This window comes from Osmia lignaria, chromosome 10 (genome assembly GCF_051020975.1).
Source record: "Osmia lignaria lignaria isolate PbOS001 chromosome 10, iyOsmLign1, whole genome shotgun sequence".
In the NCBI taxonomy this organism is placed as follows: Eukaryota; Metazoa; Arthropoda; class Insecta; order Hymenoptera; family Megachilidae; genus Osmia; species Osmia lignaria.
In genome coordinates, this window is record NC_135041.1 from 13,844,394 (window position 1) to 13,866,332 (window position 21,939).

The 21,939-nt window shown below is 29.3% G+C and overlaps 5 protein-coding genes across 11 annotated transcripts; 2 read left to right on the top strand and 3 right to left on the bottom strand.

The window, feature by feature from the left end:
* Positions 1 to 1,348: 1,348 nt before the first annotated feature.
* On the bottom strand, positions 1,349 to 10,687 carry Bsg25D (blastoderm-specific gene 25D). Of its 2 annotated transcripts, none has more exons than XM_034340152.2 (13): positions 10,537 to 10,687; positions 9,563 to 9,971; positions 9,346 to 9,476; positions 9,074 to 9,273; positions 8,754 to 8,990; positions 8,268 to 8,688; positions 8,020 to 8,180; positions 7,888 to 7,952; positions 7,746 to 7,807; positions 6,755 to 7,654; positions 5,968 to 6,682; positions 5,797 to 5,897; positions 1,349 to 5,721 (listed from the first exon to the last, which is right to left on the bottom strand). In XM_034340152.2, exons 2-13 carry the CDS (start codon positions 9,924 to 9,926, stop codon positions 5,584 to 5,586), a joined length of 3,495 nt encoding a protein of 1,164 aa, XP_034196043.2. In that variant the 5' UTR covers positions 9,927 to 9,971; positions 10,537 to 10,687; the 3' UTR covers positions 1,349 to 5,583. The 2 variants fall into 2 exon arrangements, with proteins under 2 accessions (XP_034196043.2, XP_034196044.2); XM_034340153.2 differs by lacking the exon at positions 10,537 to 10,687 and adding an exon at positions 10,408 to 10,536.
* A 333-nt stretch (positions 10,688 to 11,020) lies between these two features.
* Positions 11,021 to 14,456, top strand: tos (Exonuclease tos). 2 transcript variants are annotated; one of them, XM_034340159.2, is made up of 9 exons: positions 11,021 to 11,556; positions 11,623 to 11,742; positions 11,949 to 12,210; positions 12,276 to 12,491; positions 12,582 to 12,869; positions 12,965 to 13,184; positions 13,258 to 14,048; positions 14,136 to 14,223; positions 14,316 to 14,456. In XM_034340159.2, the coding sequence occupies exons 1-9, from the start codon at positions 11,396 to 11,398 to the stop codon at positions 14,324 to 14,326; spliced, it is 2,157 nt and encodes a 718-aa protein (XP_034196050.1). In that variant the 5' UTR covers positions 11,021 to 11,395; the 3' UTR covers positions 14,327 to 14,456. The 2 variants fall into 2 exon arrangements, with proteins under 2 accessions (XP_034196050.1, XP_034196049.1); XM_034340158.2 differs by having other exon boundaries at positions 14,303 to 14,409.
* A 33-nt stretch (positions 14,457 to 14,489) lies between these two features.
* On the bottom strand, positions 14,490 to 15,219 carry l(3)neo43 (cytochrome c oxidase assembly protein COX16 homolog l(3)neo43). The gene is made up of 3 exons (XM_034340181.2): positions 14,890 to 15,219; positions 14,710 to 14,821; positions 14,490 to 14,627 (listed from the first exon to the last, which is right to left on the bottom strand). Exons 1-3 carry the CDS (start codon positions 14,988 to 14,990, stop codon positions 14,556 to 14,558), a joined length of 285 nt encoding a protein of 94 aa, XP_034196072.1. The 5' UTR covers positions 14,991 to 15,219; the 3' UTR covers positions 14,490 to 14,555.
* Positions 15,220 to 15,612: 393 nt separating this feature from the next.
* LSm1 (U6 snRNA-associated Sm-like protein LSm1) lies at positions 15,613 to 17,360 on the top strand. 4 transcript variants are annotated; one of them, XM_034340180.2, is made up of 4 exons: positions 15,613 to 15,651; positions 16,607 to 16,692; positions 16,790 to 16,974; positions 17,063 to 17,360. In XM_034340180.2, the coding sequence occupies exons 2-4, from the start codon at positions 16,647 to 16,649 to the stop codon at positions 17,234 to 17,236; spliced, it is 405 nt and encodes a 134-aa protein (XP_034196071.2). In that variant the 5' UTR covers positions 15,613 to 15,651; positions 16,607 to 16,646; the 3' UTR covers positions 17,237 to 17,360. The 4 variants fall into 4 exon arrangements, with proteins under 4 accessions (XP_034196071.2, XP_034196068.2, XP_034196069.2 ...); XM_034340177.2 differs by lacking the exon at positions 15,613 to 15,651 and adding an exon at positions 15,916 to 16,231; XM_034340178.2 differs by lacking the exon at positions 15,613 to 15,651 and adding an exon at positions 15,919 to 16,165.
* Positions 16,995 to 21,786, bottom strand: LOC117611818 (Rho GTPase activating protein at 54D). Of its 2 annotated transcripts, none has more exons than XM_034340154.2 (7): positions 21,316 to 21,786; positions 21,060 to 21,232; positions 20,748 to 20,957; positions 20,266 to 20,642; positions 19,819 to 20,178; positions 18,967 to 19,728; positions 16,995 to 18,858 (listed from the first exon to the last, which is right to left on the bottom strand). In XM_034340154.2, exons 1-7 carry the CDS (start codon positions 21,453 to 21,455, stop codon positions 18,097 to 18,099), a joined length of 2,784 nt encoding a protein of 927 aa, XP_034196045.2. In that variant the 5' UTR covers positions 21,456 to 21,786; the 3' UTR covers positions 16,995 to 18,096. The 2 variants fall into 2 exon arrangements, with proteins under 2 accessions (XP_034196045.2, XP_034196046.2); XM_034340155.2 differs by having other exon boundaries at positions 21,060 to 21,229; positions 21,316 to 21,785.
* Between the last annotated feature and the right edge of the window lie 153 nt (positions 21,787 to 21,939).

Genomic DNA, 21,939 nt, shown 5'->3' on the forward strand with positions numbered 1-21,939 from the left:
CCATATATGTATATTGTACATGGTTTGTGACACTGTCACCGATCGCAAAAGTAATTATGAAGAGGAAAAAAGAAAGAAAACTCCACTATCGTCGTCCGCAAGCGATCAACTTTTTTGATATTCGTTACGCTTACTTATTATACATACTATACGTATACATGTATATAATTGGGTTACACTATGCGACTGTTTTTTAACATCCCTATAATTCAGGGAGATTAATTACACTTAAACTGCCGGAATGAAAAACTAGGAGAGACGATCGTCTTTTAGAACAAACTTTCTTTGCTCGATCGTAAAGGAAAATCACAAGAAAATGGTACCCTGAGTTGCATTGAACTTGTCGCAGTGAAGTTGGCTACAAATTCACTAACACATTCACGCTGCGTCGGTGAGACGATGGGCGAGATCGACTCACCGACGCGGTGTGAATGGTTAGTGAATTTGTAGCCAACTTCACTGCGACAAGTTCAATGCAACTCAGTGCACTCCAGTTAATATACCAACAAATCGGGAAGGCATCTAATTTTACCAAAGTTCCTTTGAATCGTTCGAACGGTTTCGTATTTCTAAAAGAAGAGAAAAGAAAAAGTAAGCAATTATTATACGATAAGTTAGTTTCGTTTCGTGTTCCTTGTTACGTGTCAATTGTGTAATCGAAGCTTCGAGTGTACCATTGAAAAATTGTCGACGAAAAAAAGAAAAACGAACAAACACAATAAAAACGTGCGACCAATTTTCAACAGTAACGCGTCCGCTTTTTGCTTTCGCATAATTTAAAAAGAAAAAAGGAAAAAAAAAGGAAAAAAGATGCTTCTTCGCTGTGAAAGTACAATTTAATTGTCGTAGTTTCAATTCCTTTGCGCGTGTCGGAATGAAATGGCAAAAAACAATTAGCAAATGGTGTATCGTTGCCAGTTTGTTCAACCTTCTTCGATGCTTTTAGGCTGTGATTTTACAACGCTCTGACACCCGAAACAATACCGCACCCTTATTCTCGAATATGAAACTGAATCGACAATCCAAAAACAACCGCGGAGAACTTTTTCACTACTCTGACGAAGTTTTTTCTTATTCGCCATAATTCAGGTTAGATGGAAATCTTTGGCATTAAATCATTTATATCGCGATACGTGTCGTTCGTGCAGTTTCTGGTTAAATAATAAAAATATATGTAGATTCGCGAAAGAATGTCGGAAAGAGGAACGAATGAACGAAGAGAAAAAGGAAAGAAACACGGAATTAAATAAAGAAGGAAGATACATAAATATTTGGACACGAAAGAGAGGGGGAAAAAAGAAAATTAACTGTCGTTCTTAGTGTTTTTATATATAAATATATATATATATATATATGTTACGTTTCAATGTACACTACGAATTGTATCGATGATACGATACGTATATGATAATATAACAATAATATATATATATATATGAATGATATATCGTTAAATGGGCTGTGGTAGAAACCTTTATATACTTTATACACCGGACGAGTCGGATCCTCTTGTTTCGTTTGTCTTTCGAGGGTAATTAAAACACAAAATATAATCGAAAAGAAAAGGAAAAAAAGAAAAAAAGAGGAAGATATAAAGAGAACGAAGGCAAGGCGTATGTGCATACATGGGAGAGGTACGGCATCATTTTACAAAAAGACGCTTCAGTCGTTTTGAGTGCGTAGCCACTTGTCCTATATTCTGTCACACAACGATTACCTTGCACAAAATGTACCTAATTATACTTAATAGTAGGATCCGTCTTAATGATTGTCAATAATACTGTACCTATCGTGCCCGTGGACACGGGTAAATTATGATATTAGGCTATAAGGGCTGTAAGGCGTAACTATGATTAGATAGAAGAACCCAGTCATTGAAACAATGTAATTGTAATAATGCATCTGCTTCGAAGGTGCACACTTTGCAGATAATGCTGCTTCGTACATACCTATAATTATTAAGGATTAAGTAGACAGGACGGGACACGGGACGGTTCATATTGAACCGCGTTGGTAACAATCGTCCTAACGTAATATTTAATCATCTAATTCATTCGACGTAGTTTTAAATAATTTTTCTTTTTCTTTTTTTTTTTTTTTATTTTTGTAATGTTATTATTGATGAACATTGTTGAAATATACATATATATTTTTCTTTTTAAATACCCCACGTTCATTGTAAACTCATATTTAATTAAAATTTTGACGAAAATGCTTTGAAAGCTTTTGTAATCTCGTTTTAAGAATTTGGGCATTAATCGCTTCGTTGCATTGCTCGATTCGAGCAGATAGTATGAATAATTTATCAGTATTGGTTTTCACAGCCGTCTTTTGATTAATTTTAATAATATAATTGTTTTGTTGATATTTCATAGTTTGTTTTTTTTTTTCTTTTTAATTTTCCTGGATACTTTCGTGAAAGGTTGCTTTCCTAGTGGATCTTCGAAGCAGCGTTGCATCGATAATCGTTTATATGGATGTCATAGCCTTAGTTTCGCTAGTTGAAGAGACGAAAGAATGTTTTAGACCCTTGCTCAATAAATAAAATATTAATTTCGATGTTACGAATTATATACCGATATTAGTTTAAGTTAGATTCCCAAAGCAAAAGAACGTCGACCATTCTCGCGAAATGAATCGAATGGACAACGTAAATACAGATATAATACAAACACGTATTATACAATATAAACGTGTATAATCGTGTATGTCTCTAAGGCGAGCAATCGTTATCAATAGTTGAAGAAATTGTAGCTATCAGGCCGACTTCTATCATCAAAGTTTCTATATAGGTTTAAAATATTCTATTTCAAGTTTTTATTTTGCTCCTTTCTTTTGCAATCAACATCTTTAAACAAACTTTACAAAGTTTGTCTAACGTGCGTGTCTAAAATTGCATCTATAAACTTCGCGCCAATTTCCGTCGATTTTCAGGTTATCTTTCTAACGATACGACAGAAAGAGTTAACATGTTTGCTGCGGATTCAAACCTGTGAATATTCGCCAGATAAAATAAATAAAAATAATATTAATATTATTTATAAATAATATCAATATTAATATGGATCCGCGTGATACGATAATCGCCAATATCACACTGCAGCGAACGGCGAACGTCAAAGTCGAAGTCGAAATCGAAATCGAAGTCGAAGTTTCAAATTGAAACTTGCCACGCAAAATTGGACACACACAGGACCACGTTTTCGTAAAAGTAGAAATAAGACCTGAGCTTAATGTACTCTCTCGTGAAACCGTGTATAAAACTCCTGTTTGTACCTTACTAGTTTACTATGACGCTATTATAGATTATGTATAGAGGAATTGAAAGTGACAAAGAAAAGCGTTCAACTAAATAAAAGAGAGGGAGAGAGAGAGAGAGAGAAAGAGTGAACGGAAGAACGAACGAAAGAGCGAGAGATAAACAGAGATAAGAAGGTAGGAATGTTTAGTGTCCATTCGAAGAATCACATCAAGTCCTTTATTTTTCGCTACGAAGCGACGAAAGATTAGTGTTAGTGTCATTAGCAAACAAAAAAAGGTGCATATAATTATCATGCTTTTTGCTTCAAAACATTTCATAATTCTAATTAGATTGTTTTTATGGCATGTCAAATATAACGCCGTTTGGAGAAAGACTATATCAGCAAGGCTGGTGATTAGATTTCGATTAGTTTCCTATTTTTTTTTTTTTTATTATTATGTTAAGCATGATAATGATTTAGCAAATGTGTTTTACTGAAAGTGTCCTTCCTATGTACATTTACTTGTTTGTCCTCATAAATTATAAATAAATGATATCTTTCGTGTTCACGTATTCGCGGTTCATTCATTTCTCTACGAAATGACGAACATCAATAGAAAAAAAAAAAAGGTACGTAGACATAATTTTATATTTATATTCAATGAATATTTCATTTGATTTTAATTTTTAAACTAATTATAGAAATAGAAAAATCCATACGATGAATCATTGTATATTGTATAGGTAAAGACATTTTCGCGCGTCAATTAACTCAATCAAAATTATTTATTATTAACAGAAAATGAAATACATCTTTGACATCAAGTTTTTTCCTTGTTACATTTTTTATAACAACAAAATGAGGCATAGCAACTTCTTATATTTTTAATTATTGCATCAAATTGTATCATTTAAATATACTATTATTAGTATTATTGCCGTTTAACAATTCCATTATGATAAATCATAAGATTCAAGTACAAGATGATTTAATAGCGATAACAAAGGAAGCTTTGACATATAAAAAGATGTAGTTGAACAGGATGCATTAAAATTTTCATTAAGGCAAATATGGAAAAACTTAATTTGCTGCAATATATTAATGTACAAATATTTATACAAATATCATGTACAAAATACTTTATATGGCAGCGGTACAATTGAAATTAGACAATTCTGAATTATATTAATTATTATACAAAGTGAGTAAATTCAGATAATATGTATATACATACGCTATGTATTATCATTATCAACAATTGTTAAATATAACTACGTGTTATCGTGTATTATACAATACCCTTAATCGTATTTGGTTCAATATTAATGCATAATCGTTATTATGTGTAATATTTATGCAATTATTATTAAGCAATTAATGGTAATTGTAAACTAAAAATTCATAATACCCTCAATTTTTCCTATACTCGATAAGACTATGAATTTCATATTTAAATTTCTCAATCCTAGTTATTAATTAGTTATTAAAATTGACGCAAATAAAATAAATATTTTAATGCATTCAGTCTCACAGTAAACAAAATTTCATTTTTATTCTCTTCAAAATTTAATGTAAATTTTTTATTGAAATTCCCTCTTTGGCATTTATACTAAAGATTCTAAGCAAATATGTACTTGTGAGATATCTGTTTATATGTGATAACTTAAAAGATAACATCTAAAGAATAATAGTCATTTTTGTACTGATCGACTTGGATATTTTCTCATTAAAATTATCATTGGACTGTTTTCTTCTCTAGCTTTTCTTTTCATAAATTATATACCTAAGATTGTAAGTTCGTTGGGATCATACATTTATAAGTGTAATTTATAAAACTAATTTTAATCATTCAGTGTTTCAATATTAAACACGCTAACTTTTTAAATTCAATTTAGAAAAATTCAAAAACCTAGCCATATATACATATTGCTTGCTTTGAACGCAAACTTCAAAAAAAAAAGGCAACATACGACATTCCCTGTTCCATACATTATACACAACATTATCATAGATTGTATTAAATTTCACTTCATTGTAATTAAATAATTGTTGTATGTATGTGCAAAGCAAAACTCAAAAAACATTCGTTTATTTCTTTTGATATCCATTATATTTATGCAAGAGTGTTGAAGGATTATATATATATGGATATCTATAACTTAACATTAATAATACAAAATATCCATTTTGTTTGTTTACTTCTTTTCAACTCTATTGGAATTGAAAAGAAGTAATATTTAACAATTTAGGTAGAATAATATCTACCTTGAAGATACTAATAGTAAAATATTAGTAGTAACATTACCATTATTTTATTGATCAAGCTGTCTTCATTGCAATATCATATTGAAGTAGACTCAGCATTCAATCCTGTTAGTATGTGATAATGCTGCTGTAAACGTTTTAAATTAGCTGTTAAACATGCATTTTCTATATATAAATCTTTAACTAATATGTCAGTCCGTGCTAATTGTTCAGCCTGTAAAAATTAATAGAAAATATTATTATTTTAAACAATATTCAAGAATATTATCGTTCAAAATGATACGTATACCTGTTCTGCGCTCGTTTGAAATTCTATTTGAAGCCTTTCTTGAGTATTACGAAGAAGACACTGTAACTCTGATACTTCTACTTGATGTTGAGATATAATATCTGAAATAATATTTAATATTGTGTAATGAAATATTAAATAGTTTGTCTGATAAAATATTAAGATACTTACATTGTAGTACATGTTCAATATGATACTGTTGTTGTTTAAAGCACTCTTGTAATTGATGTTTCTTACGTTCTTGTGTTTGAAGTTTCGCATTTAAATTTCGCAATATACTTACATTTACGCAACACATTTGGGCATCATTTCTCATACATTGACAATTTGATACATTCAGATTTCGTAATTTTAATGTATTCTGTATTACATCATATTCAGTATCAGGAATATTTTCTTCCTTGTACAATTTCCCATCAACTTCTGTTAATTCCCACTGTAATTCGGGTTTTTCCATTTTGCATGTACCACTTTTGCTTTTCACAGAATATTGTGTATGCATTTCGTATGGATCACAATTACTAACATCCACCTCCTCTTTCGTTAATCGTGGAATAAAGTCATTTGACAAATTTGAGGATTCTAGAATTCTATTGTATTTAAATTCATCAGGCAACTTATGAATGTTATCATTACACTGAGCTAATTTTGAAGATAATTCATTATACGATTGAATATTGAATGAATCACTAGGAACATAATTTGATCGTGCCAATAAAGATGAAAAAGTAAATTCATCTGTAACTTGGACAGATATATCAACCATTATCGGTCGTTCGAAAGACTTTAATTTTTCATGTAGATTCTTTATTTCTTTGTCTTTTTGAGTAATTTCTTCTTCCATCTGGCCTTTCCATTTTTCAAACTCCTCTTCGAGATCTAAATACTGTATAAATAAAATTATACACACATAATATACATATACACAATATTATGTAAAGTATAAAAAATATCTTACTTGTTGCTCTAAGTTAAACTTTTCCTCGATCGGAGACAAACGTCCATTTTTCGCTTTATCTACAGGGCTAATTAGTTCTTCGTATTCTGCCATTTTAGCAATAAGTTCTGAAAACTTTTCATCGCTAATTTTTTGCTCCTGCTCAAATAGTTGTCTTTCTTCTTCTAATTTACCGGTCCAAAAGTCTTCACATTCTTCATATTCTATTTTCAACAAATCAAGGTTTCTTTCTAGTTCTGCACATTGCTCAGTTAATTGTTTCATTTCGGCTGCATGTGCTGCTTCCGATTCTTGAATTTTCAAATTTAAGAAAGCAACGACATCTTCGGATGATTCATTCATTTTTGTTAAACTTGAATTAATTTTGCTGCTGATTTCGTTTGATACTTTGGTACTCTGAATAAGCAAAGTGTCTTTTTCTTTATTAGACTTTGAATGATCTACATTCGTACACTCTTCTTTACGCGGAGGATAATCTCTAAGGCTTGAAACTTTATTCTGTGATAAACTTTTTATATCTCGATTGTTGAGATTATCGATATCGTAATTATTATCGTTATTGTTGGATATTATTGCTCGCTTCACAGGAATTGAATGTTTATGTTTGGAAACAACAAAATCCCTTAACGATTCGGTTGTTCGTTCTTCACATTCGGTTTCCATTTCTGATGCAATACTTTTTACAAAATCTATTTCTTTACCACCTTGAGAATTTACATTCGATTGTAGTCTTGTAATTATTTCTGATATCTCATTTTTAAGCGAACAGTTTTCTAAAGTGCACTTGTTATTACTTAATAAAACATTTTTTAATTGTTTTATAACAATATCTTTAAAGTTTTTCAAGTCTATCTTTTTACAATTTTGCATGTTATCTTCTTCATTGGAATTACAAAATGTCTGTATAAACAGCATAAAATTCACATTGAATTCACATTGTCTTGTAATGTTCAATCAAATATTATAAATTACTATTATAAATGCTACTTACAGGAGTGGAATGTTTTAAAAATACATCTAACTCATCTTCATCCACTACAAATGCTTCTTTACCTAAATAAAAAATTTGTAATAATAATTTATTTATAAGAAAAAAGAAGAACATATAACTTAATTAAGTTCACTGTTCTTACTATTTTCAGTCTTGTCCGACTGTATGCTGCTCCTTGTTGTATGAGCGCCAAGCAAATTATTCTGTCTATAATGAAACAATACAAAATTAATATTAAGACGTATATAAAATAGTTTGTTATCTCATATATTACCTTATATCTTTAGCATGACAATCGTACTGTTTTAAACTTTCTAATTCTGCTGTAAGTTCATCATTTTGATCTCGTAAGAGAACAGCCTCGGATTGTAAATGCTTAATACGATCAATTAAATATATAACTTCTTGTTGATGTTTAACTTCTATGTTTTGCGACTAAGATCGAATAATCAATAAACGTGTTATTATTATAAACATAGAAATCATATTCGTGATTTACTTGGAAAAATATGTTTCGTTTACCTCGTCATGTTCTGCCGCCAACATCTTTATTTGAGTTAGTAACTCGGTATTTGATTGTTTAAGTTTTTCAATCTGATCACGAAGATTCTCATTTTCACTTTCTAAAACTTGATTCTCCTGTAATGCATTTACAAATTTATTTCTAATCTCATGATTTTCTTTCTGTGACATTTGTATTTGTTCATCTTTCGATTTCAAAGCAGTAGCATTCATTTCCCGTTCAGAACTAAGTTGATTGGAAAGTTCTTGTAAAGTTTCAGCATGGCGTTGTTCAAGTTGCTTTCGTAAATTTTGTACAATCTCTTCCTGACGAACATGCTGTTCGTCAATTTCTTGAGCAAGAGTATTTGCTCGCTCATTGGCTTCTATAATATCGGTACGTAATTTTTCCTTCTCACCACTAACATTTTCTATTACAAGGCTAAAAAAATGTTCATTAGTTAAAATTTTCGCTTAATCTATTCACATGTACAATTTGTAACGTACTTTAATTTATGTAGTTCTTCTTGATATAGTATAAGAACATCTCGCAATAACATTATATGGGATCGAATTGCTGAATGATCCAATGAATCGTTGAAATTTTTTAGTTCGTCGCACAAAGTAGCTGTCAAATCAGCTAACGAAATTTCCGACGACTTAAGACCTCCGTCCGTTAACAAGGATGTATTCGCAATATTAGAAAGTTTCCATGTATCCAGGAAAGAAGCATTCCTTGTGAAGCTATTATTTAATAAACAAAAAAAACCAGACGTAACATACGTTCAAAGCAAAGCATTTTAGGAAATTTGTATTAGAAAGAATACCTAGTTTTACGAGACGTATGTACATCAAAATTACGTTTCCTAAAATCCAACTTGGTTAATTCCTTCGCGGTCTCGTTGTTCTTATCTAATGTTAACTGTTCTTCCACAGGTGTCCTACTCTGAAATATAACAAGAAATTCTTCCAAACTGATTAACCCATCGCAATTCTGATCAAGCTTCTCAAAGATACATTGTATAATCTGTAAAGAAAATATTACATATTACTTCAAACTGTACTTGGAAAACAAACTGTTATACGTATACCTACTTACTTGTTTTGGAAGAGCTGGGATTCCTAAACAATTACATATAAAATATATTGTGGCAGAATCTACATTTTCTTTTAAACAGATGTTTACTTTCTCCCATAAACATTTTAATCTATTTTCATCTACAGGTACACCTGAAAATTAAAAATAGAAAAATATATTTCTTATATCTATATTTTATAAAAGGTATTTTTACAATTTAATAACACACAATAATTACCTGTTCTTATACTTAAAAAATCTACATTAGATTTAATATTATTAGGTAGCAATAAATTGCCTCTTTTATTATCTACAGCATTTAAACTTAAATCGCATTGTGATTCTGTTATGGTATCTTTTTCTTGACTTTTATCTAATAACATTAACAGAGCAGTTCTAAATTCTTGGAATGATATAGATTGCTTTTCTTTTTTTTGCTGTTGGATACATGATCTTAATTCGTCACTTTGCTCTGTCAGATGTAATTTATGGCACAAACTAAGCCAGTTATCTTCCTGCAGTTCAGTTTCTCCTTTTGTTAAACAACTTTGAAATACGGCGTAAAGCTGTTGTTCATATGGATCATTGTTGTGTTCATCCATGGCATCCTTTCATTGTTTTGTGATGCGTTGTAAAATATAGTAAATCTATAAATACAAATATATGATTCATTATGATTAAGCTAAAAATCAAATATAATGAATCAAATGTATCTTACAATTTCAATAAAAATTTAAGAAATTAGACAGAAATATTTTTAAATATACATCTTTATTTCTTACCATTAATACAATAGATATTACCTAAAGAAATGATTATTAATATCTTTCCGCATAATTAAAAACAATGAAAACTTAAAATGATTAATATGCATTTATTAAATATCATGATATGCTAACCTAAGAAATATATTTACAGGTTAATAATTTGCAATAACAATATAAGTAAATGTACAAGTACTATTATTTAGTGTAACGAATAAACTATAGTTTCAAATGAAAACTATTATATTAAATTTTCATTATTTTCAGATTGCGTAATAAATATGTTATACATTATATTTATAGTAAAAGTTTTACGTACAAAATTAAAATAATTTATTCTAGCCAATAATACGGTAATAATCATGTTGAATCAATAAAAACTTATTATTAAGATAGTGCCGTTAAACAGAAAATTAAATATTTCAGTTGTAAAATGATTATAACCTACCGTTAAGTTATAAGTTCGTTTCACAAATATACTCATACATTTCTATCTAGCTCTATGTAGGTATGTATATATATAGTTACACAAACATGACTGTATATATACATATATAGATTTATTAACACACCTATACTAATATATAAACGGTTACATAGTATGTAGTAAATACATTCTACATTTATGAAACTGTACTTTTAACTGTTAAATTTGATTTGAGTTTGACAGTTTCTTAGAAGGTTGGATGTATGTATGTATGTATGTATGTATATCTATTCGTAGGGTATCTCGCGATTACAAAACAAAAGAAAAAGAAATACATACAAACATAATTTAAATCTATTAAGTCATAATAACACACAACAGATGGCAGTATATTTCATTGTTATGTGGAGGTCTTTTTAAAATAATGTAATTAAATAAGGTGTTTTTATAACAGCAAACCTTTTTCCTGCCTTAGACGCATAATAGGTAATAGAAATTTTAGTGTAATTCAGAAATCGATATAAATGATTTTGTCTATGTGGAAAAACACTTTGTAGGAACATCTTCTTTTATCGGTTCCGCTAATATTAGTTCAGAAGCGTCGTCATAAGTAGTAATTTTACAGGGCTATCTTTGTATATATACGCATATGTATGTTAATTGTTTTTAAATTTTGGTTTTATAAATCGCTACTCGAATATCACGCAGTCCTAAAGTTACGTTCACATAACAACGTAGGAATATCATTAAATTAGACATCTAGTATTACTGTAGCCATTGATTTACACTTTGGCGGTAATGTGAATAACGGTAACAATAGTGAAGCCGGTGGTTCAGACATTCGTTTAATTGATGATATTACTTTTGTTAAAATTAAAATATGGGTATTACGGGATTACTTCCATTCCTAGAAAAATGTTCCGAAAGAACGAATATTAATAAGTTTTCTGGTGGCACTGTTGCTATTGATACTTATTGTTGGCTACACAGAGGTGTATTTGCTTGTGCCGATAAGTTGTCCATGGGACAACAGACAAAAGCGTATGTTATTGTTTAACTATGTTCAATTAGAATGAAATTATTTGTGTAACCGTTACTTTATTTTAGATATATTAATTATTGTATGAAACAAATACATATGCTGCTTGCTTATAAAATAAAACCAATTCTTGTATTCGATGGACGACATTTGCCTGCCAAAGCGCAAACTGAAGCTAAACGACGAGAGTATGTATATATAATTTTAAGTAAATTAGAAAAAAAATGAAGTTGCTTTGCATTGTTATTTTTAATTATTAATCATTCAGTTATTTAAATCTGTATACTTAATTAATTTAGTTTATTACCTCGAATAGTTTTTTATACATAGATTAATATAATGTAAACTTGATGAATTGTTGAACTTAATTATTTTTATTTTTATACTTTTTAAGAGCCAGGGAGACAAATCGGCGCAAAGCTGCTGAGCTAATGCAAATGGGGCAACATGCAGAGGGTAGAAATTTATTAAGAAGATCTGTAGATATTACCCATGAAATGGCTTTAGAATTGATCAAAGAATGTCACAAAATGAACATTGATTGTATTGTGGCACCATATGAAGCAGATGCACAATTAGCGTATCTTAATATCAATGGGATTGCTGATGTTGTTATCACTGAAGATAGCGATTTAACATTGTTTGGTTGTAAAAAAGTAAATATAAAAAACAAAATTAAATAAATTTCAAAAGCATGATGTACATAAATTTTATGTTACAGATTTTTTTCAAAATGGATGCATACGGTAATGGGCTTTTAGTTCAACAAGATCTAATACATCTTGCAATGGGTGTGAGTTCTGCAGATTTCAGTTTAGATGAATTTCGGTATATGTGTATTTTATCAGGTTGTGATTATTTATCATCTCTGCCTGGTATTGGATTAAGTAAAGCAAGGAAATTTATTAGGACCAATAAAGACTGTAATATACATAGAGTAAATATTTTTATACATATATGTATATAGATACAATTAGTGATAACATTTCTAAATACATCTAAAAATTAATAGCATTTACTTTTATAGGCATTAACTCGATTAGGATCTTATTTGAATATGAAATCCTTAGTTGTAACACAAGAATACAGAGACGCATTTATATTAGCAGATATTACATTTAAACATCAGTTAGTATTCTGTCCTTTACAACGAAAACAAGTTCGGTTAAATCCACCTATGTCGGATGTGACAGAGGAACAGTTATACTACGCTGGTACGGAGACAAGTCCTGATATTGCGCTACAGCTTGCTTATGGAAACTGTGATCCATTTACTTTAAAAATGCTTCATAATTTTGATCCTGATAAAACGGAGGTAAACACTCGCAATAAAATCATTATAGATCTACTTAATGATTATTATGTTATTGCAACGTATATTACTCGAAATTTTTACTGTAAATTTCCTAGATTCTTAATAGTAAATCTAATAATACATGGAGACAAAAAATGTTACATCCTCAACACATTAGTATTTGGTCAAAGAAATATGTATCAAAGCAAAATCTGTTGCAATCCTTTATTCAAAAAAAAGATCTTACAACCTGGCCTAATACAGTGGGTAAAGAAGCAGTTCTCAACACGAATCGATTAAGAAATGCTTGTTTAGTAATAGAAGAGGATCATCCTGGTATGGAAATATTCTATATACATATAAATATATATATATTGTATATTAAACAGATACATAATAATTATTACAGATTGCAAAGAGTTAAATCAAAAAGAAATCTTAGATATATATGAAGATAAAAATACAAAGGAAATTAAAAGTAATTTAGAGATTGATAGTGTTCCTAGCGATGAAGAAATATCACCTGTTTTGATTAGAAGAACAAATCTGTTTGCAAAACAACCATCGTCTACTAAAACTTCTCCGAGCCTTTTGTTTAAACATAAAAGTCGAGTAAAGGGTCGACATATTATGCGTCTTAGACGAACAATTGTAAATGAAGAAGTTGTTACAGAAAGTAAATTTTTTGCTAAACCTACTAATGAAACAGATAGTAATGTTGTAACTAATGACAACACACTATGTCCAACTGATAATTCGAATAAAATTTTATTGGAAAAAGAAAACATAAATAAAAACGAATCTAAAGAAACAAATGATATTAAGTTACAAGCTTTGATGATAACTGACGAAGTGAAAACTGATACATATCGTATGGATGTAGACGAAGAACATAATGCATCAAATGAGTGCAAAGCTACCAAGTATTCAAATAGTTCCTTTAATTGTGATCTAATGACATCACCTGTAAATGTTCAGATAAGCGAAGTTCTCACACATAAAACTAATATAAATGAATCATGTAATTTAAATAGTTCATTGACAGTATCAGAAGTAGATACGGATTTCGATTTTTTAATTCAGCAAGGAGATATAAGTACTTTGAGTAATAGTTCATTTAAATGGTCTGATACAAGACAATGTGTTCAAATAAATAAAAAAGCAAAGTGTGATAAATATAGAAACTCAAAATCTCGTACAGTGAGTATTATTATAATACTTTATCAAAAAATAGATTCAGACGTGTATTTCAAATCGTATAATTTATTGCATTAAAATATTTATCAGGTTGTAAATAATACACGTCGGAGTCAACAACTTTGTTCGGTCCAAAGACAACAAGGTTTATTAAGTATGTATGGATTCGAGAAAAAAAGTAAGTAAAATACAAAAATTTCATGATTTTATAAAGTAAATTTTAATTCTTTCCATATTTATTTAATCTTATCTAAAAGTATTTATTTTCAGAATTGGCATAAAAAGTGATTGAAATTAATAGCTTAAATTATAGCTGTGCTACAATTACTAGTGATATTAAATAAATGTATAAAATTATTTACAACAACGTGAGAAGATCTTCAAATAATTGAGTTGCATTTATAAAGTAAACATTTATTCTAAATAAGGTATACATTTTTATATACACCTGTAAATATACTGTTAAAAGTACGACATGTTATACTAAATATTTTTTTTTATTGCAATCTATTATTTTGTATCAGTTGTTTCCTCCCACGGTCTTGATATTCGAATATTTTCCCAGTTATCAATATCTATTTTCTAAAAAAAAAATTGTAATTTATACATTACAATGAAGCAGCATTTTTGTCTATTTATTCAATATCATTTAAGCAAAACTTACTTTCATTGTATTCTCGTATTCCTCTTCAAGGGTAGCAGGTTTCTTCATTTTAATACCAACCGCTTCGGCTTCTTTAGCTAAATCATACGTGGTAACCTTCCTATATTTGTATCTACAAAATTGATCAATTAATCAGGAACTTACAATATCGTGTAATCAACAAAATATTAAAGAACGTGCCTTATTTTAGCGAATTCTCTCACTAAAAACGACCCTCCTATAACAAGTAACATAAATGGCACAAATTGCTTAAATATTTTTGTTTTATACAATTGTGTCATTATAACGAAGGTTATGTACGCACGTGTACATACATTTAAACTTTGTACATAAAATTCGTAACTGATGGAGAATATGTATGTATATACAGGTTTTAAATAGAAGGTAGTTAAATTTATTTTAACAATTCATAATTATTATTAATAAATTTTATTGTATGAATACAATTTTATTAGCTTTCCATGCTTGACCGCCATCAATAATTGAAACAGCGCCATTTAGCGGAATACGTTCAGTACTAAACTCCTGGTAGTAGAAGAGCAGAACAGTAAAGGAGGTATTCGGGGCAATTCACATATATCAAAATAGATTGATAGAGAAAAATAATTAAGGTGATGGTATCTATTACGCCGATATAGATACGAATTAAAATAACATTTCCTTCATTTATTCTACTTTTATATCAATAATTTCTTAAATCCCGTCAATATCTTATATTTTGGTGTTTAAAGTTTTTGAAAAGTAATCTTGATTTTATTTCAATATGGCGTCGATAATTTTTAACGAATCGTTAGGTATTGGCCGATTGCAGAATATACCGAACGTTGCCGAGCGTTGCCGAAGTGCCGACCGCTCTTCGTCGGGAAGGAAGGTCTCGCCATTTTTCTCGCGAACATCGAAGTGACAAGACGTGTTGAGAGCAGCCTTCCGCATAAGTAATAGGTACACATTGTATCTATTAAAACATTTTGTATCAATTATAGTTCGATCGTTTATTAACAATAACTTTATATTTCTATTATATTTATTTAACTATGATTTTCTATCCATATAATATTCATTGAAATAATTATCAACAATTATGTAAAACATTTCATTATTACAATATAATCTAGGATCAATATTCAACTTGAATAATATTCGGGTTCGTTGAAAATATTTCACGAACACTGATATTTTCATTTACACGTAATAAGAGTATTTTCTTAACGAACGTTCAATAAAAAGAATGTTTGTTTTGTTTTGTATATTTCCACCCATCCCCAACCTCCTCACTAATCTTTTCTTCCAGGAATTGTTGTGGCCGCGCGCAAGGCGGTCGGTAGAGTCAGTGCTTGTACGAATATATTTCCAATGTTTTCATTTTTTCAAGGGTGAATTGACCCTGAATAGAGTTGCGATTGTACAACTAGGAATCATGCGAATCACATTGAAAATTAATAATAATGAATGCATAGTCAGTATTGTTTAATTATGTACTTATACATATAGCATACATGTGTCATTTAGGTATTTGCGAAAGGTAACGTACTTAGTTAGTTGGATGCAATAATTCAGGTGGCGCTTAAATCAGTTTCTGTTCGATCTAATTTTCGATGCAACGTTGACTGTTTTACCAACACGGAATAAGTATAGTAGGACAAAAAATTGAATTCATGTATATAGCAGTACTTTAAAAATCGAATTCCTGCAATTCGACTAGCAACAAAATAATAGCTGTAAACAGTCCATATAATTAGATATCGCAATAATTATTCTCTTAATATCTCTCAACTGATAATTATTTTTTTAAGTTGAAATAATTTAAACAAATATTGGTGAATAAACGAAATGGTTTTAGTTTTAAATCCTTCGGCAGGTTAAAGCGGTAAATAGATATTTCTTTTTTTTTGTTTAGTTTGAATGATACTTGTTCAGGATACAGAAAATATTGCAAAATGAATATTTTGCCGGGAACAGCATCCCTTCTTGAAGAACTTGACAGTACGTATTCGTATTAGATGTAAATAAATATGTTATTTATTAGGTTATGCCGGTCTATTGTGTCTCACTTATTGTATGATATTTTATTCTGACTCAGAAAAACTTATGGTTTTACTAAGAGATGGCAGAACATTAATTGGATATCTAAGAAGTGTTGATCAATTTGCTAACATTGTACTTCATCGTACAATTGAAAGAATTCATGTTGGTAAAGAATATGGAGACATCCCAAGAGGCATTTTTATTGTGAGAGGAGAGAATGTTGTACTTTTAGGAGAAATAGTAATATCTTTATATATAAATTTATTTATTTTTCTAAAATATATACACAATGTCTTTATTAATGAAATTCAATATAATTTAATTATAGGACAGAGATAAAGAAAAAGATTTACCATTAACAGAAGTATCTGTTGATGATATTTTAGATGCACAAAGACGAGAGCAAGAGTTAAAGCAAGATCAAAAACGATTAATAAATAAAGCATTAAAAGAACGAGCTCTATCATATATTCCAGACATGGGTCATGATGATATGTTCTGACTCATGTCAACATCTTTGACAACTAATACTCTATCATCCACATCTTCACATAACTCTGAAACTTATGATACATGTTATGCATCACTTTCTTTTTAGAGTGACTAACAATGACAAACTATAAACTGTGAGTATATGTAATTATCATGAAAATAGAAGTAAGTAATTAATATTATCTAATTACCTTATCAAATTATTATAGAAATAATGCAGTCAAAGATTGATATGTTAATGATGGTTAATATCAATAATATGAGAATTTATTTACCTTTAGCTTTATTATATCATCAACCCTATATTTAGTGTGCAAGTGTACACATTATATTTGTATTATATTTTTAAAAATTGTCTGATTTTTCTGCTATATACAAATATTTAAATAGAAATCTATTATGATCAACAGATAGCCTTTGTACCATCTGTATGAAACATATAAACGAACTTACTAATTACATTTATAGATTTCTAAAAACTATATTTTTCTATGACCAATTTTGTGTATCCTATTTTATATGCAGAACTCTCGTTTCTGTAATTCTGTTGTAGTTGAAAATAAAAATGAATGTAAGTAGTATAAAGAATTCGTTCGCTATAAAAAAGTTTTATACATTATTTTCATTTATTGAAATGTTAACATTTTATTGTGTAAATGTTACCAGTTTAATTATTTTAGTTTGTTAAACAAGTATCAAAATTGCAAAAGCTTTGAGATACAAATTTTCATGATGAATATATATTCAAATTATTTTTATTTTCAAGCATCATTGATAAATAAGTGACATAAAGGGTTAACTGTTAACGTATTATTATACAATGTATTGAAATACGTTGATTTTTCTTTTAATTTTAAATATGTCACTTTGTCAAAATGAAGTTTCTTGAAATGTATCTTTTATTTTCACTGAATTTAATGTTGATTCGCTCAACTGTTTATATTTAAATCCTTGTTCACGTATACTATTTGATATTCTGTTTTCTCGTATCGATCTTTTTGAATCGTTACGTTGTAAGCTAGTTGCTCGTTTCCTTGGTGAATTTGTACCTTCGTCGTGTTTTTCCAATGAATTGCTTGCGCTATTAGTACTACCAGAAATGATACCAGAGGTATCAGATTCTGGTTGATTTCCATCTAAACAACAAAGTAAACTATCAGAAAGACCATCTTCGTTTAAGATGTTTAAGTCAGATTCTGATTGCTCGAAGTCTCCCGTACGTGATGTAAAACTGAGATCAACGGGACTAGCGGTTAAAACACTTCTCGACAATAAATATTCTCTAAATGTACTTGTTATAGACACGGTGCTTTGTTGTGCGACCGCATAACAGTCATCCGGAACCGAAGAAACAAGTTTTCGTTGTTCTGTTAGTTCTTTGTTGAAGTTTTCTTTATTTTCCGAATCAACGATATCTCCATATATAATTTCACTGTCAGTATTATTAGGTTTCTGAGATTCTTCTAGAATCGAAGTATAGTTCATTGAACCTATAATATCAAGATTTGATCCTCGTATATTGTTAGACATGCTATGTTGATTCCAGCTATTATTAACAATAGCAAGATTACAGAGATTTGATCCTGAAACCATCATTACAGGTTTTCTCGATCGTGGTGTCATCATTGTTTCCTGTAATCATTGTTGAAAATTATTTTCAATTAACAAATACTTTTATTTTTCTAGAAATGAATTTTCATGTTACTTGAATAGATTAATTATAGTTAAAAAAGTACATACCTGCATAGCTTTTGTCATTTTAGTTGCACTTTGTGTAATTGGACTCATGCTTTTATCATTGTTAGTAATAGGAGTTAACATATAATCATTATTAACTAAGCTTTTGCGTAATAAATTTGATGGTGTTGATGTATGAGCAACATATACATTCCACAGCCTGTTTTTTACAATAGGAGATAAATTGCATGCATTATCAGTATTCGATTCTGCCTCCGTATGTTGTTCCGATATATTCGTATTATCTTTAGAACCTTTAGAAGAGGAAATTCCATCAATTGTTCTCAACGTAGGTCTTAAATTTTGTCTAATTAATTGATTTTCACTCGTTTCATGCAAAGTAGTTTGGGAAGAATACATGTCTGGTGGTTCACTCATCTGTCTAGATAATCTGACAGTGTTATCATCTTGCTCTGATTCCTCAATATTAAAATGTTCTTGCAGAGATATATTTGCGTCACTTTTTGAACGCATAGAATCATCTGTATACGAGTTTTCTTGAAAACTTTTACTTGGTTCATCCATAATATAATTATGATAACTATTATCCAATTGTTCTTCTTTTATATTTACAAATCTCATCAACATGGCCCTTCTTTTCTCTTTGTAATTCCTTAATGTGGGAATATTAAGACTACCAGTGCTGTTACTAATGTGTTTGGTATGAAGAAGATTTTCGTTATTTGTATCAGAATTGTCTACACTCAATTCATCGTCTGATTTGCTAAGCAGCATTTTCGTTTGGAGCAACGATTTTTCTAGATCCTTCGCATCAACAAGCATGCAAATATTAACATAAATATGAACATGCTGTTACAAACTTAACTAACATTAATTACAAGATATGTATCTTACCGTAGACAATATATTTTCTTCGCTGCTCGATCTAGTAATATTGCAACCTATGTTAATGTCAATAAACTTTTTATGCCCTAAGATCTTTTTCTGAAATATATGTTTTTTTATTGAATCTCCAAGGCTCTTGGTTCGACAGTGTTTAACTTGTCTAGGTGTACCTTGACCATTTTCTTTATTAAATTGTTTTACAAGCCTACGTTTTTTAGCTGATTCTGGCATAGCTTGTATATGAGCATAAAGCTGTGCTAAAGCTGCTTGAGTATCTTGCGTAGAATTTGCTTTAGCTGTTAATTTGTGATCAACAAAACTGAACACAGTATGTGCTGTACCTGTTGTATCTGGTATAGATTCATTCAACTGTAATCACAAATATGTCGATATGTTTCAATAATTATAATAATTAACATATTAAACGTTCAAAAAAAAGAAAAAGAGGAAACTTACATCTACGCGTTTGGGACTTAATAATTTTCTTTCTTGTTCTACCCAATAGGCTCTTATATCTGTGGCCAACTTTGGTGGAATTTCAAATAATTCGCTTGCTTTTTTAATCATAAAAGCAACTAAACATGATAAATTTTGAGAATTGATGTGTAAAGCTTCTGGTGATAATTTTCTTGGACACATTAAATGTGGAGTAAAAAGAGTAGCAAGCGTATCACAATTCATTTTATTACTGCATTCAAAACTGGCTGTCTTGTTAAGAAGATTCAAAACATGTTTAAGTAAAATTCTGTTCATAGATGGTAGAAGTAACAGAAGTAATTGAAGAGATCTTAATAATCTTGCATCATTTTCATTTACCTCAGAGCTACATAATTCTAAAAATAATAAAAGTAACTTTTGAATTAAAAAAAAAAATTCAACAAAAATATTTGTAAAAATATGTAACTATAATTTGAAAACTAAAAATATATTTATTTTACCAGCAATTTGACAGTGAGCAGGATAATGCAAATCTGACAATAATGGTTCTGGTAATTCTGCCAAAAATCCTTTTAATACTGATGCACAATCATGTACACTATATCTGCCATCATTAAGATTTAATGGAATTCCTTGATACAATGAACTCTTCAAATCTTGTTGTCTGGTTAATTTACCAGTACGCCTAAATATACCTTCTTGCATGATATCTTTGAATTCATAAGAAAAATAAGAATAAAAAGAAAAAGGAATTAGTTTAGAAGGCAAAATGTTAGTTCATAAAAACTAATATAAAAAATATTTTCACTCACTTTGTTCTTTAGACAAATAATCTATTAATTGTTTCATTTGATTTATTCCATCCTCAGATAAGTTAGCTCCTTCTATACCCTTTTGTAAATTAATTGTTGACTTTGGTTTCTTTGAAAAACTTAAGAGACCCCATTTTTTTAGTTTTGTCTTTTCATTGATGCAGTCACTACTACTAGACAATCGATTTATCATCAAGAAATTAAGAAAATAACAAGATCATGTTATAAATTCTAATGTTGATTGAATCAAACTTACTCTTCAGTATTAAGATCTAATTCAAAAGACAAATGCATTTTGACGAGAGTATGAAATTGTTCTGGATTGACTTTTCGCATTCTAAAAGCCAATTTACCATCCACTCCATCATTAAAATCTTCCATTGTCAATTCCATCATAACGACAGTTTAAACACGTTCTGACATCTTTGAATTTTATACGCACGTTCGTTATCGTCTCGCCGTCAACGGCGGTTATTTTCATTCTAACTAACTTTTTTAGCTATAACTACAATTTATGTATTTATAGGTATACATACATACATTTTATAACATAATTAATCACTAATGTGAAAGATGTGTTGTTAATTTGTTACTTGAATTATGTTAAATCCAACCAATCCAACCGTATTTTATTTACTATTGAATACATGTGAAACAAGATCCAACACCATCTGGTAGTGATTTATCTAACACAGTAAGCTTAAATATATTTATTAAATAAATTATTTCAATAACGTAAAATAATGAATAGAAAATATATAGATATTCAATCATCGATACACTTTTTTTTTCATATAATAATAATGCTATTATGATTTTTTTATATCGTATACATATTAACATTTGGCACTTTTCGCGGCACTTCTGGTATTTTAAAAAA

What these genes read in the sequence shown, in the direction of transcription:
- Bsg25D (XM_034340152.2), bottom strand. Translation starts at nt 9,926, where the DNA reads ATGGATGAACACAACAATGATCCATATGAACAACAGCTTTACGCCGTA. An exon ending in TTTTTTAAGTATAAGAACAG is followed by an intron (nt 9,477 to 9,562) that starts GTAATTATTGTG and finishes TTTAATTTTCAG; the next exon opens with GTGTACCTGTAGATGAAAAT. An exon ending in GTCGGACAAGACTGAAAATA is followed by an intron (nt 7,808 to 7,887) that starts GTAAGAACAGTG and finishes TTTTTTATTTAG; the next exon opens with GTAAAGAAGCATTTGTAGTG.
- tos (XM_034340158.2), top strand. Translation starts at nt 11,396, where the DNA reads ATGGGTATTACGGGATTACTTCCATTCCTAGAAAAATGTTCCGAAAGA. An exon ending in ATGGGACAACAGACAAAAGC is followed by an intron (nt 11,557 to 11,622) that starts GTATGTTATTGT and finishes ACTTTATTTTAG; the next exon opens with ATATATTAATTATTGTATGA. An exon ending in CATTGTTTGGTTGTAAAAAA is followed by an intron (nt 12,211 to 12,275) that starts GTAAATATAAAA and finishes TTTATGTTACAG; the next exon opens with ATTTTTTTCAAAATGGATGC.
- LSm1 (XM_034340177.2), top strand. Translation starts at nt 16,206, where the DNA reads ATGTGTCATTTAGGTATTTGCGAAAG. An exon ending in CATTTAGGTATTTGCGAAAG is followed by an intron (nt 16,232 to 16,606) that starts GTAACGTACTTA and finishes TTTTTTGTTTAG; the next exon opens with TTTGAATGATACTTGTTCAG. An exon ending in CCTTCTTGAAGAACTTGACA is followed by an intron (nt 16,693 to 16,789) that starts GTACGTATTCGT and finishes ATTCTGACTCAG; the next exon opens with AAAAACTTATGGTTTTACTA.
- LOC117611818 (XM_034340154.2), bottom strand. Translation starts at nt 21,455, where the DNA reads ATGATGGAATTGACAATGGAAGATTTTAATGATGGAGTGGATGGTAAA. An exon ending in TGCTCACTGTCAAATTGCTG is followed by an intron (nt 20,643 to 20,747) that starts GTAAAATAAATA and finishes TATTATTTTTAG; the next exon opens with AATTATGTAGCTCTGAGGTA. An exon ending in AAATGACAAAAGCTATGCAG is followed by an intron (nt 18,859 to 18,966) that starts GTATGTACTTTT and finishes CAATGATTACAG; the next exon opens with GAAACAATGATGACACCACG.